The sequence below is a fragment of the Choloepus didactylus genome, chromosome 9 (genome assembly GCF_015220235.1).
Source record: "Choloepus didactylus isolate mChoDid1 chromosome 9, mChoDid1.pri, whole genome shotgun sequence".
In the NCBI taxonomy this organism is placed as follows: domain Eukaryota; kingdom Metazoa; phylum Chordata; class Mammalia; order Pilosa; family Megalonychidae; genus Choloepus; species Choloepus didactylus.
Genome location: NC_051315.1, coordinates 63,976,827 through 63,994,456, shown reverse-complemented (window position 1 = coordinate 63,994,456; position 17,630 = coordinate 63,976,827). Strand labels below are relative to the sequence as shown.

General features: G+C 38.3%; 1 protein-coding gene across 3 annotated transcripts in view; it reads left to right on the top strand.

Annotated features, from left to right (window-relative positions):
* Positions 1–16,845, top strand: part of WIPF1 (WAS/WASL interacting protein family member 1) — a 124,385-nt gene extending 107,540 nt beyond the window's left edge. For all 3 annotated transcript variants that reach the window (XM_037850299.1, XM_037850300.1, XM_037850301.1), the window contains exons 4-8: positions 2,373–2,549; positions 4,928–5,695; positions 9,365–9,577; positions 10,277–10,390; positions 13,667–16,845. In XM_037850299.1, the coding sequence (XP_037706227.1) occupies positions 2,373–2,549; positions 4,928–5,695; positions 9,365–9,577; positions 10,277–10,390; positions 13,667–13,722 (1,328 nt within the window). In that variant the 3' untranslated portion in view covers positions 13,723–16,845. The remainder of the gene's footprint in view (positions 1–2,372; positions 2,550–4,927; positions 5,696–9,364; positions 9,578–10,276; positions 10,391–13,666) is intronic.
* The last annotated feature ends 785 nt before the right edge of the window (positions 16,846–17,630 follow it).

The window sequence follows — 17,630 nt, the reverse complement described above, 5'->3', positions numbered from 1 at the left end:
ACCAGCTTTTATCTCATTTTTCATGTTAGAAAGTATATTAAGACTTCTAATCCATCACATCAAGTAAGGAAAAAAAAAAATATATATATATATATATATATAATCATCTCTGTAGATCCTGGATAGGCATTAGATAAAATTCTATAGCATAATAAAGTCTTAAAATCCTAAAATACAAGGGTCCTTCCTGACTTTTTTAAAATATTTAAAATATTTAATATTTAAACTATTAATTTATATTAATAATTAAATATATAATATAAAGTATAGAATTAATATTGTATTATATTATATAATTGATAATATAATTTAAATTATTAATATTTTAAAACAATCTTCACTATTTCACTTTGAAACATTAGTATTCTCATTAAAATAAGAACAAAACATGGTTGCCTTTAGCAACAAAAATTGACACTGTTACAGAAGTTTGACCATCATAGAAATTACTTACAGGAAACAGAAAATAAGATAAAAGACTATTAGAAAAGAGGAGGCAGAACCTTCATTATTTGCAGACTGTATGTCTACTAGAAAATCCAAGATGATGAGTTTTCTATGAATTTTAATTTAGAAAATACAGCAGAGTGGCTTATGAAATTTCCTGATGCCAACAACTATCAATTAAAATATATAGTAGTAAAAACATTCCTTTCACAATTTCAACAAAAACTTACTAAAAGTATCCCTAACAGGGTATGCTGGAGTTCTATGTATGGGATTTGTACTGTTTTTTCAACTGTTCTGTAAGTTTGAATTTATCTCAAAATAAAATTTCTTATTAAAAAAAAAAAAAGTAACCCTAACAAGAAGTGTGTGACCTATATCATGAAAACTATAAAACTTGACTGAAAAACACAGAAGATGTGAGTCAATGGGAAAATATACCATGTTCCCAAATGTGAAGTCTAAATGTCATAAAATATATTCTCCAAGATTAACTTGTAGATTTCAAATAATACTTAGTGACAACTGAACAGTTTTTTCTTTGAGGGGGAAGGGGACATAGAATTTCAGACAATGTTCAACCTCGTAAATAAAACCATACATACATACAGAGATTATTAAGAGGCAATTTTTAAGATGGTATAATTATGACTCTCACACATATAAAAAGAACATGTGTCAAAGGTATTATTTAACTCATTAATTAATGAGGGAACCAGTATAATGTCAAAATCATTTCAAAGAAGAATTCAAAGTACCACACATATAGGCAGATAAGTACCGAAATTTGTGCAAAATAGGTCAATAATTAATTATATTCCACTATACACAACTAATTTGTATTTCTATAGACAAATATCATTTGCATTATTATCAGTTTTCTACAATTTACAGAGTTATAAAATAGCTCAAAGACAATGGAAGGCAGAAATACCCCAAGGCTAGACAGGATACGCAGTAATTTCTTTCTTCTGTTTGTTTGCTTTCCCATTTCTAAATCTTTCACAATTTTTCCTGACAAAATAAATGAAAAATAAAAGAAAATCTTTGTACCTTCTCAAATTGCAAAGAATTTTTTTTAATGTTAAAGCCTAGTGTTGGCAGGATATTAAAAATAATCATTTTCATATATTGCCAATGTGAACCTTTCTGGAGGGCATTTTTGCATTATGTATCAAGAACCTTAAACATGTACATTCTATATGACCCAGGAATTTACTTCTAATTTATAATAAAGAAATAATAAGTGCTGATAAAAATGTACAAGATGTTCATAAGTCTTATTTATGATATAAAAATTAAAATCAACCTAAAAGACCATCAAATAAGTGAATGGTTAAATAAATGACAATATAACTGTGTTCTAAAATACAGTGCAATCGTGTAAACTCAAAGAATATTTAATGACATGGGAAATGCCTAACAATAAAATGTTATGTGGAAAAAAGCAGCTAAAAGCTATTTATTGAATTTGGTCTTAACTTTAAGGAAAAAAATGTGTGAACTGAAAAAATACTGGCAGGAGAAAATACACCAAAATGCTAACTGAATATTCCCAAGGAGTAATATTATAGGATATTTGATTTCCTTCTTTATTCATTTTACTATTTATTTTCTTACCTTTCAATGCATTTCCTCCTCCTTTGCAACTTTCATTCTTTGAAGACCTGCATATTTGCCAAATCTTAACTAGGATATAGAACAAACAGACATTACCCATAGTCAAGTGGGGGACAAGGGGACAAGTCATTGTCTATTACAGTTTCTTCCAGGCCTTGGAATGGAGAGACACTCCTCCTTTTCAGTCTGGAGGGAAGGGTGAACCTTTAAAACCCTGTGTCTTAATGAAGAAATCCCAATGGTCTACCATAGGTGCAGGGTGGGTGTTTTCATACACGTAAAAAGATTGTGCTTTCTCCATGCAGAACCTAAAGGAGCTGGTGCTGGTGGCAGTGGTGGCTTTGGTGGAGGCGGCGGAGGTGGCGGATTTGGTGGTGGCGGTGGCAGCAGTGGAAGTTTTGGAGGCAGCGGACCACCTGGTTTGGGAGGGCTGTTCCAGGCTGGAATGCCGAAGCTGAGATCCACGGCCAACAGGGATAACGGTAATGAGAATTTCCTTCTCTCTTACTAACTGAAGACAGGAAGAGTTTGGCATTGTGGAGGCTTGGCATACCCTGCAAGGCACTGAACCCTTTAAAACATTTTAGATCATTTTAAATGTTAATACCATTGTGTAACAGAGATTCTATTTAGCATCATTCTTCTTTTTAAATCAGGATCAGGCAGCTCCATCGAGCTATTATGTATTTGCTGAAGGGTAAGCTGGAGTGGGAAGAAGAGGAAGGAGCAAACAGAGCTTGCCCCCTCTGGAAACTCTGTCTGGTGACCTGGCAACTTCAGCTCTTTGTGAGGTAGCTGACCCAGGTGTCTAGTAAATACTTAGAACCACTTTCCAAAAACACTATGTAGCACTTCATATCGAATATAATTATGAATTTCACTAAATCTAGTAAAGGTATTTTGCATGACAGACATTTGATATTTCAGTACCAGTGATTCTAGGTATTCTCTGCAGGGAGCAGAGGAAATGAGTCCAACAAGATTATCTGTGAACCTGATGGCAGAGAGAAATGCTAAATTAAAAACCTTACAGTGTTTGAGGCTCTCTCCTAAATACTATGGAAGCTCAAGAAATTTTACCACAAAAAGTTTTCTTTTTTTAATGTTTATCGTGTTTAGAAGAATTTTATTTCCAATTCTGTGACCAACAGGATCTTTTAAAATGTCCACTGGGAAAGTGTGATATTCTCACATGCATATGAAGATAAGGTCACTGAATCCTCAGGCTCAGCTGACTACTTCAGCAGTAGATGGTCAAAATCTACAAGGAGACTCAGTAATATGAGAGATTCTGTCTATCCAGACCTGTATTTAAATTTAAATTTATTTATTTAAAACCCACCAAAAGGATTTGAGGTAGATGAGAAATGCAAGCACTCAATAGTGTAACAGTCAGAGAAGAAATTAAGACAAAAGAAAAATAGAAATAAAATAATAAAATGAGGACAGGATTCAAGTTATTGCACACAGTGGTTACCCAAACATCCTGAAAGGGTGCAGTAACTTCAGCTTATCTGAACCTCCTCATCAAAAAGCTGAGAGGAAGATATAACTTAATCACAAGTTGGTGATATAGAAATATATCACATACTCAAGGAAAGCATAGCTTTTTCTAGTGCTAAAGTCTAAACAGAAAATTGTGTATATACACTCTACCATAAATCCCTCCAAATGCCTCTCATTGAGCCTTGGATAAAATCCAAACTCCTTCTTCTGACCTACAAAACTCTTTATGATCAGGCCCCACGTGACCACTGGGCTCCATTTCCCAGGGCTGTCCTCCATGTTCACTGTGCTCAAGAGCACACAGCCTGGATTTTGAACTTGGAAGCTTGGTCCCACCTCAGGGCCTTTGCACCTGCTGGCCCTGCTGCCAAAGCACCTTAGTTCCTCATCGTTATATGGCTGGCTCCTCGCCAGGCCTCAGCTCAAATGTCACATCCTCAGAGGAGCTGTTCCCAACCACCCCATCCGTCCTGGCCTCTCCAGGCACTCTTCATTTTAATTTCTTTTTAGTACTTCTAACTATCTGGAAATATTTGTTTACATGTTTATCATTTATCTGCTCCACAAAAATGTGAACTATAGGAGAGCATAATCTTTTCTATTTTGTTCACTACTCTGTCTCTAGCATCTAGAATAATGGCTGACACAGCAGGTGCTCAATAAATTTTTGGCATCTTAATTAGCTCATGGTTGAAGTGGTAGACAACATTTTTTTTTTAAGATTTGTAGTTTATTTACCAAGCAAAAATCCAATACTTTACATTAAATTTTTTTACATAATGCCAACCTATGCACTTAATCCAATATTATTTCAGCATATGGTAGGCAACATTTAAGGCCAGCCATTTTCTGAGAATTACCTTGGGTTCAAAGAGATTCTAGGGTGGTGGTTTGAATTTTTCAATATCTTTTGTTCCCCCTTATAGTACCCACCTCCCTTTGTTGAACCAAATCAGTTTTATTTTAATTATGTGATAGGGTTGCTCTGTCTTGCCAATATTGAAATGGAAGTTGACCTAGTAGGAAAAAAAAAATTGTAAAGCTGTCTTTTTGGCAGATTCAGACAGTCCACTGGCATTGACTCTTTCAATAACATTTTGTCTGACAGTCCCTTTTTCCTTTCTTAGTTCTTTCTTATTGCAATCCTAACTTTTCCATTATATTTCTCCACTTTTTCTTTGGAATTTCTCTTCAAAGGCGTTAGGAAGCCCTTGCATATGGTACTTTATATTGGAACAACTAATTTTTACACCAAAGAGGCCTGAGTTAATTTTCAAACCTGAGAGGTACGAGGGGCTGAAGGTTTCTCCTGTTGTTGTTAAATTTTGTTTTGTTTTGTTTTTCTCTTCTTCAGATTCCGGCGCAAGTCGACCACCGATTTTGCCACCAGGAGGAAGAGCCACCGCTGCCAAACCTTTTTCACCCCCAAGTGGCCCGGGAAGGTTTCCAGTGCCTTCTCCAGGCCACAGAAGTGGTCTCCCGGAGCCGCAGAGGAACCGAATGCCTCCCCCGAGGCCTGACGTGGGCTCCAAGCCCGACAGCATCCCCCCTCCAGTACCTAATACGCCAAGACCCACTCAGTCAAATCTGCACAGCCGGGGCTCCCCACCGGTGCCTGGGCCACCCAGGCAGCCCAGCCCTGGGCCTGCTCCGCCGCCTTTCCCTGGAAACCGAGGCGCCTTTGGAGGAGGCTCCATACGTCAGGCCCCGTCGAGCTCTTCCTCGCCTTTCTCCAACAGGCCCCCCCTGCCCCCTACCCCGAGCAGGTCCTTGGATGACAAACCTCCGCCCCCGCCTCCTCCGGTGGGCAACAGACCCTCCATGCACAGGGAAGCGGGCCCACCGCCGCCGCCTCAGAACAGCAAACCTCCGGTGCCTTCCACCCTGCGGCCCTCCTCCTCCTCACAGGCCCCACCGCCGCCGCCGCCACCCAACAGGCCCGGCCCTCCTCCCCTGCCTCCAGGTTCCAGCGGCAGTGACGAAATCCCAAGGCTCCCACAGCGGAATTTGTCCCTTACTTCGTCTGCACCTCCCTTACCTTCACCAGGACGGTCGGGCCCGCTTCCTCCCCCACCCAATGAGAGACCCCCTCCTCCAGTGAGGGACCCGCCAGGCAGATCAGGTATGGCGAGAGGTGGGGTGAGCTGTCTTCACACCAGCCCGCCAGAATGCCAGTAATAATCGTGCAAGCGAATATGAGTGCTTTATGCTTAAGACACATAACATGTATGATTTCATCTTGATCTCATGTAAACCTTATATGAAAGGGGGCAGTGTTTCTGTCCATGTTTTAGAGATGAGACTGAGTGACCAAAAGTGAAATGATCACTAGTTGGTCAATGAAGAGGAGGCTAGAACTTTTATCTTCCATCTCTGAAATGTGCTTGCCATTTTACTACCCTGCATCCTGAAAGTGAATTTCAGCTGTCTTCATTGGGGGAATAAATTCCAGTCTCCTGCAGAGAGCTCTATTAGGCCAGTGAGAATGGCAGTTCCTTAAGAGCTAATGAACTCAAATTCTCTCTTCAGCTGTCAAGCTTTGAGGCTACTTCCCCATTCCTTAAGGACAAATGTTTAAAAAAAGAGCCCATTTTGCTGTTATCATCTCTGGCACAAAGACTCCATGGAGGATCAAATAAACGTACAGGCCTTCTCTTTATAAAAATGTTCATAAGCACCTCTTAGAATTTGCATGTGATTTCATGGGTGGAAGGGCCTGCTGAGGTCCAACTAGGATCCCACCACCTAGGGTTAAGAAACCTTAATCTAAGGGGAGAGCCCTCAGAAAGTGAAGTGAAATCGAGGATTCCCTAGCATTTGCACAACTTGCTCTCCTGGCTGTGGCAGGTCATTGTAATAGGCACTTTTAGTAGAATAAATGCACTGACTTGTTTGTAGCGGTTGTTGATGGATTCAGTAGAACCATCTAATTTTTTTCATTTTCCTTAATCATACATGATGTCTGGAAACGGGACATTTTTTTTCTTTAGAAGTTAACTGACGTTTGACCTTGTGACCTCATGGGTCTAATAAACCCCATTCTTTAAACCAGTAGTCTCAGACTTGGCCCTGTGCCACAATCACTTGGGGGACTTTCAAAATTGCTGGTGCCTGGGTGCTCTCCCCAGGGTTTCTGGTTGTATTGGCCTGGGGATGCAGACTGGGGGGCGTTAGGATATTTGAAAGCTCCCTGGGATTGTACAGCAAGGTTTGAGAACTGCTCCTTTAAATCACTCTGCCACTGAGGATTGATTAAAATTATAGAAAATTTACTAGTCTATTAAAAACATTTTGAGGTCATCTAAGCCTTGGACATAGTGGCATCTCATTGAGTATTCTTCAATGAACGAATGAGAACAAGTAATCAGATAAGCAAAATGCAACATTTTCTTCTCATCAAACAACTGTGTATTGTCCCCCAAAGTGGTTTGAGAAGCTGTTTGCATGGTTCTGTCAGATGGTTAAATAATCGATAGATTAAATCTTCCCCAAAATATGATAGGCAGTGACAAATATTTATAACATTTATTGTTTCTTTTGATTACATAAGTCATACCTGTTTGTCACAGAAAATACAGAAAAGTATAAGAAAATTTAAAACCTCCTATAATCCTATTACCACTGCCATCCAGAAATAATTATAGTTAACATTTTGTTATATGCCTTTTCAGTCGTTTTAAAAGGCATATATGCACATTTTTACAAAAATGTTATTACCCTACATATTGTTTGATAACTTGCTTTTTATTTAACAATATCTCATTGATGTTTTCTGTTATGATTAACTGTTCCTCTACAACTTAACTTTTAATGGCTGCACAGTATTAGATCTTACAAATGTACCTTGATTTATTTAACCAATCACTTAGTCATTTGGGCCATCTCTAGATTTTTGCTATTGCAGATAATGCAGTGATGCATCCTTGTAGCTAAACATTTGTGCACATCTCTATGTATTTCCTTTGGATGAATTCCTAGAAATTTCACAGTAAACTATGGATTTCAATAAGTACTGCCAGATTGCCCCCCAGAAAATTCCTGTCAATTTACATTCCCACAAGAGCATATGAGAGGTCATCAAGAACCATCTGTATTTTGAAGTGTTGTTTAGCTTTATTGTTAGGGAGTGGGCTTTAGAATCTGTCTTTCCACTTATTAGCCTCCCGACTTGGGCTTTTTAACCTTCAAAACCTCTGTGGCCTCATCTAGAGAAAGAAGTTAATATTATTCCTACATCTCACAGGATTGTTTTAAGAATTAAATGAGAAAAGTATGTGTAGCAACTATCATATTTCCCATGGATAGTGAATGCATATAATTGCATTCAATAATGGCACTTTTAATTATTATTATTTGGTCTTAAGGGAAATAGAAACCTGTTTCCTGTTCTATTGTGCCTGCCTGGGTTTGAAGTAGGGAGCCAGAAGGTTGGAGAGTTAAGAACTTGAACATTTACTTAAAAAAAAAAAAAATCATTACATAGAACCAGGCCCCATGATATTGGGGGTCTAGTTGCATTTCATGACAGTTACGTAGTGATAATGTCAGTGAAGTTAAACACGTAGAATGTGAGAGACTTTTCCTCCAGTAAATCACCTCTTGCTGACTGGGACTCCAGCAGTGACAAGTGGATGGGGGCAGTAAATAAACCCTGCAAGGTGAGGAGTGGAGACTCCTTGAGAAGCCATTCATGCTGGGCAGTGCTTCCCCACCTCCCTCCAGTGTTTGAGCCAAAACTTCCTGTCAGGGATATCTGCAAGTGGAATGCACTGCGGAAGGTCAGGCATAATTACTAAGACCATTTTTATTCACAAGGGAAAATGCTCGGGTTCTTTTTTTAATTTACTCACTACCCATAGACTCTCCATTTTGAGAATAGGAAAAGCAAGATAAATTTCTTCTGTGTTATCACAAAGAATTGACTGTGAACATTTTTTCTAGGGACTTAAACATTTCTAGTTATACTAGCATTAAAAAAAACTGTTTCAAGTACTTATATAGTACTTTTTGTTTGCTTTTGGACTAATTCCAGCAACAATGCTATGAGAAAGGAGACTAATTAGTGCTCCCTTTTATAGTCAGGAATTCAAGTTCCATAGTATCATGCCCAGGGGTCCAGAGCCCACATTAGCATTTGCAGCCAGGGACATTGATTAGCTGTTTATCACTCCCTGTGTTAATCTGTCTCCCTAAAGAGGAATAACCAAGAAGGAACTCCTGTTATTCTCAGGATGACTGATATTTGGTTTTCTGATGTCACTTCTGCCTGAAAACAGATCAAATCCATCACAGAAATATGCTTGTGTAATTAGCAATAATACTGTGCATTTAAAGAACATAAGTCCTTCTAAAGGCCTAAAATAACTTCATACCTATCTTATTCTTTTTGAAAATAGTATTTATTTAAAAAGCTTTATGTCACAATAATTAGTCCAGTAGCTGTTTCAAAGCATTATGAAATGTATTTTAAATTATACAGTTGTCAATATAAACAGATTATCACTTGTTACTGTATCTATCATCTCCAATCTTGATACTAACTCCAAGCCAAAACAGCCATTAAGCTGTCAATATGCACTCATTTTGCGTTTACATGGATAGAAGTGTGCATTTTTGTGTTGATATGTGCCTACTCGTTTCTCAGTTAAATCTCCTAGAAGTCGCCACCATTTCTCTATATTCCTTAAAGAGCATGCATCCAGCAGGCATTCAGTAATTGCACACTGATAAAGACAGTGATAACAGTAATGTAGGACCTAAGTTACCAACTAAATCTCTTCCTCTACTCCAGGCCCTCTCCCACCACCTCCTCCTATGAACAGAAATGGCAGCACTTCTCGGGCCCTTCCTGCCACCCCTCAGTTGCCATCCAGGAGTGGGCTAGACAGCCCCAGAAGTGGGCCCAGGCCTCCTCTTCCTCCCGACAGGCCCGGAGCTGGGGCACCACCCCCACCTCCTCCATCCACATCAATTAGAAACGGCTTCCAAGACTCTTCATGTGAAGGTGAGATGTGGTCCCAGCCCCTCAGAAACTTTTCTGGCTATAGGGCAACAATGGAGTGGTAAATTGTGTTTGTTTGCATTCATGTTTCTCAGTTTGTATTACCTTCATTGTTTTTGTATTGCACCATACTGATCTATCTAACCATTTTAGGGCCCCCACAATTTCAAATTACAGAGAGTACTCTCTCATCCTATCTCCCCCCCAAAAAGGCAGATAATTTTTCTCTGACCTGTCTCATTTTTGGTTATTAACTTGTCAGATTCCAGAATTCTGAAAAGAACCATTTTGGTAGCTTACCTTCTTATTATCTCCATTTCTAAACAGTTTGCCATAGGTAAGAGGCTCGAGGGCCTGCCATTTATGTCTGCCATTGTTACCTGAGTGGTCCCAGGTATCTGTGGGCCTACTGGTGGGAAGAAAGGTGTCCCAAACCTGCAGCTCCTGCAGGGGCCCTCCCTGCATCCTAATCACTGTAATTTATCATCACTTGGATCTGCCTTGCTTTGATTTGCAGACCAGTATATTTTATCAGCGTGCTATTCAGTAACATTTGTAGCACTTCCAGCTTATATATTAACTTCCAGGCATAAAACTGAAAAGTAATTTCTGCAGTTCTCTGTTTTATTCTGTGTCTTTCATTACATAAGGTCTTCATAGCAGACTGTCTAGTACTAAAGATACTGTTTGTTTCTCCCCTAGATGAGTGGGAAAGTAGATTCTACTTCCATCCGATTTCTGATTTGCCACCTCCAGAACCATATGTACCAACGACCAAAAGTTATCCCAGCAAATTGCCAAGAAATGAAAGCCGAAGTGAGTATTTCTGCAAGGGCATTTGGCGGATTCATACTTTACCTAGCCTGGGATACGTGCTGATGGTTGTACAGGAAATTGGGCCTCTTACCTTGAGTGGGGCACAGCACCCCATTCAGAGCTATGTAAATTCTGGAAAACTCCTCTTCCACGTGTGATGAGGAGATTGGAGATATCCAGAATGCATATGATAAATGATTGTTTTAATGTTTTGTCATCTGCTCTAAATACCCATAGTTTAGTAGTAGATTAAATCGTATTAGTTTGCTTGTTTGGACAATCTTCCCCCATTTCAGTCCTCCTGAGACAGCACAAATAGAGCCATATTCTCTTCTTACTAGTTAGATATCAGCAAAATCTCTTATTAATTATAACAAAAACTCACTGTAACTGCTTTGATCTTTTAAATGTATTATTATAGTTAAAGCTTTACAGAATATTAAATGAAAATATTTAGAATATCTACAATCTCTCCATCTGAACATAGTGTTTTTCATTAACTAAGTTTTCTTCCAACTTTTATCCAGATAATTTTGGTTTTTTTATTTAGTTATAATTAGGGAATACAGTTTTGCAGTGGTGGGGTTTAACATAACATTATTTAGTAAACACTTTCCCATTTTACCACACAGTTTTTACTTCACAGTTTTCCATTGAGTCAGCGTATAGTCATTTAGTTTTCTGTTATTGGGAATTTAGATTGTTTCTGGGATTTTGCTAATATATATATAATGTTGCCATAAAGAAGTAAATTGCCTTTCCCCTATTGAAGAAGAAACATGAACAAGAAGAGAAAATAGACAAACTGCAATTTCAGAACAATAAAAGTATAGAACTAAGGAAGAATTAGCGTGAGATATGCACGTATCGCTGATGAGGCCCCAGCTTGTCCCAGCTTCAGCCTCAGCACCAAATTCCCAAACCAGAAATGTGTGGAGGAAAAGGTTTTGAGCATATCAAGTGGTCCCCTTGTCCCTAGCCATGTCCTTCCTCCCTAGCAGAGCTCCTTACACATATTCAGAGCCCGCTGATGCTTACCTGACACACAGTTCTTAGATATGTCAGATGGTTCCCAACTTTAGAACAGATTTAACATCAGCAGAAGTTAGGGTCGGTTAGAAGCAGAATCCCTGACATTGGGGAGAAGTGATAATTGGCAGTCTCAGGTCAAAGGAGGAGATGGGGACACAGAGCTGTGCTGTGTATTACAGCACAGGACAGTAACAGATGTTTCCATCAGTTGTTATTAAGAACAGGCCAAATTTGTGCTTTGTGCATGTGTGGAAAAATTGTGAGAACTAGAGAATATCTTAGCAAGATTTCCATGAACAAATGCCAGAAATAAACTGAATATTGCTGCTTAAGCAGAAAACTTTTAGGTTCTAGAAAATCTGCATTCCTAGATAATGCATTCCTAGATAATGCCTGATAAAAAAGTACTGCATTCCTAGATAATGCCTGATAAAAAAGGTGTAACTCTAATAAAATTAGCATACAAGAATTGGTGGATGAAATTTTTGGTGAAAAATAAGTCTTCATATGGGACAAATATCTCTCAGTTGTGTATGTTCATCAGAAGAGGGGCTTCTGTCTGTTAAGAGTGCAGCCTGTGTTTCTTTCACCTCAGGCATTAATAAATGAATTCACTTAAGGAGTTGTTCGTGTGACCCTGACTATTTTTTCTGACTTATAAGCGTTTTATTTGTATCTTTACACCAATAACAGAACCATCCTCCCAGCACCTCTAGATTTGTGATTTAATAACTGAACACATTCCCTCCCCCCTCCCCCTTTCTCTAAGGACTGGGACTATACCCTCCTCACTATTGCATCTTCGTTAGGTGGCATACAGCCTGCAACATAGTAGGCATTTAAAAATATCCCTTAAATTGATAAATTAATTTCTACCACCCCCCACTAAATATTTTATAGATTTGCTTTAAATATTTCTAGCAGTATGCATTTTTTAAATTTTGAAATGGTAATGGATCTAACAAAAATAAAATACCATCCAGAGGTTCTATTATGTTCCGGTAGTTGTTTCAGCCTCCAAGTGCACAGCCTGGCAGGGCACTCAGACAGCCCTGAACAGGGAAGAGTACACGTTGAGTGCCTCCTAATTACAGCTTTGCACAAGGCCAGCCCTCGTTTTGCTAACCACTTGTGGTATGACAATTGATGATCAAGCTTTATGACACATGGCTGGTGACATCCCAATGAGTCTTTCCTTGGATGCCTGCCCAAGAAAGGATTGGGTTTAGGATGGTGAGAAGGAGAGGGAATAATGGACCGCCAGTGTTTTCATCTGGCTCCTCTCATAGCTCAGAGATTTGCTTAGAACTCTGAAATCCCTAAGCAGATTACTAGGGTCACTATGAGATGCATGCCGAGGAATCTGCCGGCCCACCCAAGACTCAGAGCATTGAGTAGTGGCCGTGGCAGACCTCTCCAATGGACACTGGCCTTGGCAGGCCTGCTCACAGCAGCTGAGCACCTGGCTTCAGGCCTGACACCTGTTAGATCCTCAAAAAACATTTGTAGGATAAGTGAATAAAAAAATAAAGGGTTGAATGTGAATGGATTTTAATCCTGGCTGTAGTGCTGATAGCCCATGAATATGCATAGCTTAAAAATGCATTGTTTAGAAATTGGAAGATATCTACATGTCCAATGGAAGTGATTTATTAAATTAATAAAATTTTATATAAATTAATTTTCTATAAATAACTTTTATATAAATCAAATAAACTATAGTATACCCATATAATAGAATGCAGTGTGTCATTAATAATTATATTGATAAAGAGTTATGACTTTGAAAAGGTCTTCAAACTGAATATATATGATCCTATTTCTGGAAGAAAAAAAGAAACTGTTTATATAGAAAACAAATGGAAAATATACACAATGTTCTCAGTGGCTACTTTGGGGTGGTGCATGCATGGGTGATTTTTTGTATTTGCTCATCCATATTTTCTGTAGCTATAATAATCATGTACTATTTGTCTGTGATAAGAAGAAAAACCATTTTTTTTAGAACTTTCTTACTTTTGTACAGGTACTCTGTAGCCAGTGGCAGGTCAGCTTTCACTAGTAATGTTTATTCAGATCCTTCTTTTTCTTTTCCTTCTCACTTCATAACCACATATGACAATTAGTTTACAACCTTGATCATAGGGGATAAGTTAGTGGGTACCTTTGCAACCATCCCTAAATTTCCACAGCAATAGGGCTTTCTAACCAAAATGATCTTTTTCTCTTTTTTTTCCCATCAAGGTGGCTCCAACCGAAGAGAAAGGGGTGCTCCACCACTCCCCCCCATTCCTAGGTGATCCTTGCCTGCCCTTCTCCGCCCAAGCTCAAGAGCTGCTTCCGTTGTTGCTATCTGAGAGTCACACATCCTCCTCCCCTTTGCCCTCCCTTGTCCTCTTCAAATAGGCAATAAGGAAGAAGGGAACGTGAGGCGGGACTATGTTAGGCGTGGAAGGGGGAAGTAGGGGTTGGGGGGCAGGAATCTGATTATGAAATGCACCCAGCTTTTTATATTGTGTATATTCTCCAAGCTCTTGCTTGCTTCATCTACAGCCTGCTGGTGTTGGCTGCTTTGGGGTCGATAGGCTTTTGTGAACTAGAGCCCAGCTTTTACCCAACCAAATTCAAGCATTCACTGCTTATATGCTACAGATATATAATTATGAAAGTCCCTGAGAGCTGTTTACTTCCATGCCTTTTTGCATGCTTGGCCTCCTGCTTGTTTCCATGAACCACAGACCACCTAAGCAAGTTTTGAGCGAGGGCCCCTGTGATAATTTGGGGGTTATGGATGGCCCCGTCTTTGGCAGTCTGAGGTGGGGTCTAAGACAGAGCTGTCCAATAGAAATATGTGAGCCACATACGCAATTAAAAAGTTTCTAGTAGCCACATCTTAAGTAAAGAGAACCAAGTGAAATTAATTTTAATAATATATTTATTTAATCCTGTATATCCAAAATATTATTTCAACCTATAATCAATACAGTAATTACTAACTAGATATTTTACGTTTTTTGGTACTAAGTCTTTGAAATCCTACGTGTATCTTACACTCACAGCACATCTCCATTTGGACCAGCACATTTCAGGTGCTCAACAGCCACATGTGGCTGGTGGCTGCTCTGTTGGACATCACAGGTCCGGAAGATGAAGGCTGGTGCAAAAGCCTCTTGTGTATGGGTTTAGTTTGGTTTGGTTTTTTGAAGGGGCCAGATGAGCTTCAGCAATTCAAGAGACAACTTAAGAATAAAGTTAGGACCCATACCTTGGCAGGCAGCTTCATCTTAGAGTTTGCTCCCTTATTTTTCCTCTTTCATTAATGTCTGTATAGAAGTGTTGCTTCACATTACCAAGGTCAGAAATTGATCTAATACAGTTTACAGTCATATGGAATAAAGCCATTGGAGACAGACAGAAGGCCTGTGGGGTCTTCCAGGTGCAGAGCCAGCTGGCCTAGGAGCTGACCCCTCAGTTGGACGATTGCCTTGTGGGGTCTGTTCCTCTCCCGCTGAGCTCTGTCCACTGGACGGGAAAGGCTCTCACAGTGGGGGCGGGAAAGCCAGGGAAAGGCTTCACATCAGAAACAGGGAATAAGGGAACAGATTTCAGTTGATGAGCAAAGCTCTAAAAATCTTATTCTGATGCTAATGGCACTGAGAGCTTTAGGGAGAAAGCTACCGGAAATTGGAGGGAATTTGTTTGAATCTCACAAGGAGAATCATTTGTCTTGGATCTATGCAAATAAAGCTCCCCTAAAGGACCATGGGATGAGCCAGACTTGCCTTTTTTTTAATCTGGTTTTTTTTTTCAAAACCTTACTAGGACTTTTAAATGTAGCTATAGAGTTGGAAAAAAGTATTTCCACTTAGATGTTTTATATGGTTGAATATGTCTAAAATCACCATTACTTATTTTTTAAAAGCACACAACCACATATGCATATCTCTCTAAACTTTGTGTCATGGTTTCAGTGTATTGTTCTTGAGTTGCTAGGAATTCTAACAAGAAATCAATCCAAAGAAAAATTTGAAAAATGCATTTTTATTTAAAGAATAAATCATTGTTTCATTTATATAAAACAAGAGAACTTAGGGATGTCTAACAAATTATGAAGTTACCAATTTGAATACATTGTATTTTTGTAACTTTCCTTGCCAAAGCCCTGGCCTTGATACATCACAGAACTTGTTTTCTCCCCCTGTTTTGTATTATTCATCTATCTTCCAAACAGTCATTTGGGGCTCTTTACTTAAAAAGAATCAAGAAATACAAAGGTGTAACAAGCTTGGCAAAATATTTTCAAAAATGTATTTTATCTTTGACATTTTGGTAATTTAGCAGCATCATTTTATTTTGCTGATCTGGCTTCAAGTGATGAACATCCCATGATAAAGCCTAATGACCCACTTCAGAAAAGATGGAGTTTGGCTTTCCTAGTGAATATAGCAGAGAAAAGTCTGTACCAGAGTAAGTGAGTCTAAATTCTGTAAGTGTTGATGAGAATTACCAATTTCCTTATATCCCAACTTTGCAGAGACCATCCTAATGTTTAAAACAGGGTCATAGCTCAAAGTTGCCATTCATCCATAATAGGTATGTTTTAGAATGTATTTTTTGAGTGAATGTTTCATTAGTTCACCTACACTCTTTCAAAAGTTAGCAACCTAATTGCATCCCAAACTTTGAATATGTTCTATGCTAAAATCTTAAACTATGGCAAATCACAAAATTGATTATTTTCTTCCCTGAAATCAGGGCTTACGTGTGCTTTTTTCCATAAAATTTCCAGATAAATGTATTCAAGATGCAATATGGTATTTTAACATTCACATATCATTTTATATTGAAATGTATTACAGTATTAAAATTCAGTGTTCGGTATTTATTTCACTATGCATTTTATTTAGTAAAAGCCAAGAAAAATGTTTAATCCAATGGTGCCTTACTTTGTGATTTGAAAGAAGTCAACTTTTTATGTCTAAGTAGCAGATTATTTGCATATTTGTAAAAACTGTTAGGCCTTTATATTTTAACTTGTAATACCAGTTTTATTCTTTTAGTAGCAGAAATGAGATGACTTAAAGTCCCCAACAAATTTTGACATGAAATTAATTTTTCCATGTTTATAGTCAGAGACTGTAGAAGGGAGAAAAAATTATTTTCATACCACTGCACTATGTAAACTTGCACAGTTTGGTATCTAGATCAACAGGATAGTTTAAATGGTGGTGTAGATTCTACCCTACACATATGTCTTTGTAAATGAGCCAGATAATAAATAAAGCAGAATATGAGTGTCAACTGGTGGTTTTTTTTAAGCATTGTCTATGTAAATATAAATGAAAAAGCAAGTGTCTGTTTTCTGCTTTATACTGTGGTAAAGAAAGACAAACTCAAGAAATAAAATGGTCCATATAAGTAAATATTCATCGCATCTACTTTCTAATTCCTTCTTGTTTGTTTTTCCTGAAAACCTGCGTCTTAGTCTGTTGCCTGTTTACTTTAAGAGACTCTTCTATTCTAAGGTAAAGATGGATAGTGGAAGTGTGAACGATGAAATTACAAAGAATAGCATTGACACTGATAAATATAGAAAAGGCCAATGGAAGTTTAGCAGGCCTGATAATATTTTAAATTATCTGTTCTGTGTGTGCATATCTCAATAGAGTATAATGGTTAAGAGATTGGGGTGACCTGGCTGTATACTTGCATGTCACTTAACTTCTCTGGCTTTCAGTTTTCTTATCTATAAAAGGAGTAACTCTTACAGCATTAATCTGTGCATTAACTGAGATAATGCACCCAGCACTGTGCCTGACTTCTTATAAGCACACAATAAATGGTAGCCATATTGTATGAAAAAGAAAACAAATATTTATTTAATGATCCCACATTAACTGGAACCAAATTGACTGGAAGGGGGTTTACTGGTGTACTTTTAAAGGACGGGGCACTAGCAGAAAAAATTACTGTATTAGAAATGCAAAACAACCTCCACACAAGAATCTGCTGTCAGTCCCTAATACCATTCAGGCCTGGAAAATGGAAACTCATGTTGCTTCAATCACCAAAGAAATATTATTAGGTTCAATTTGAAATTACAGAAATTAAGAACCAGAAAGAACCTTATAGATAGGGTGACCTAAGACTGTATGGTCCACAGTAGAACACTTTTGAAAGTGAAGGGGGGTACTTTATAACAGTTACC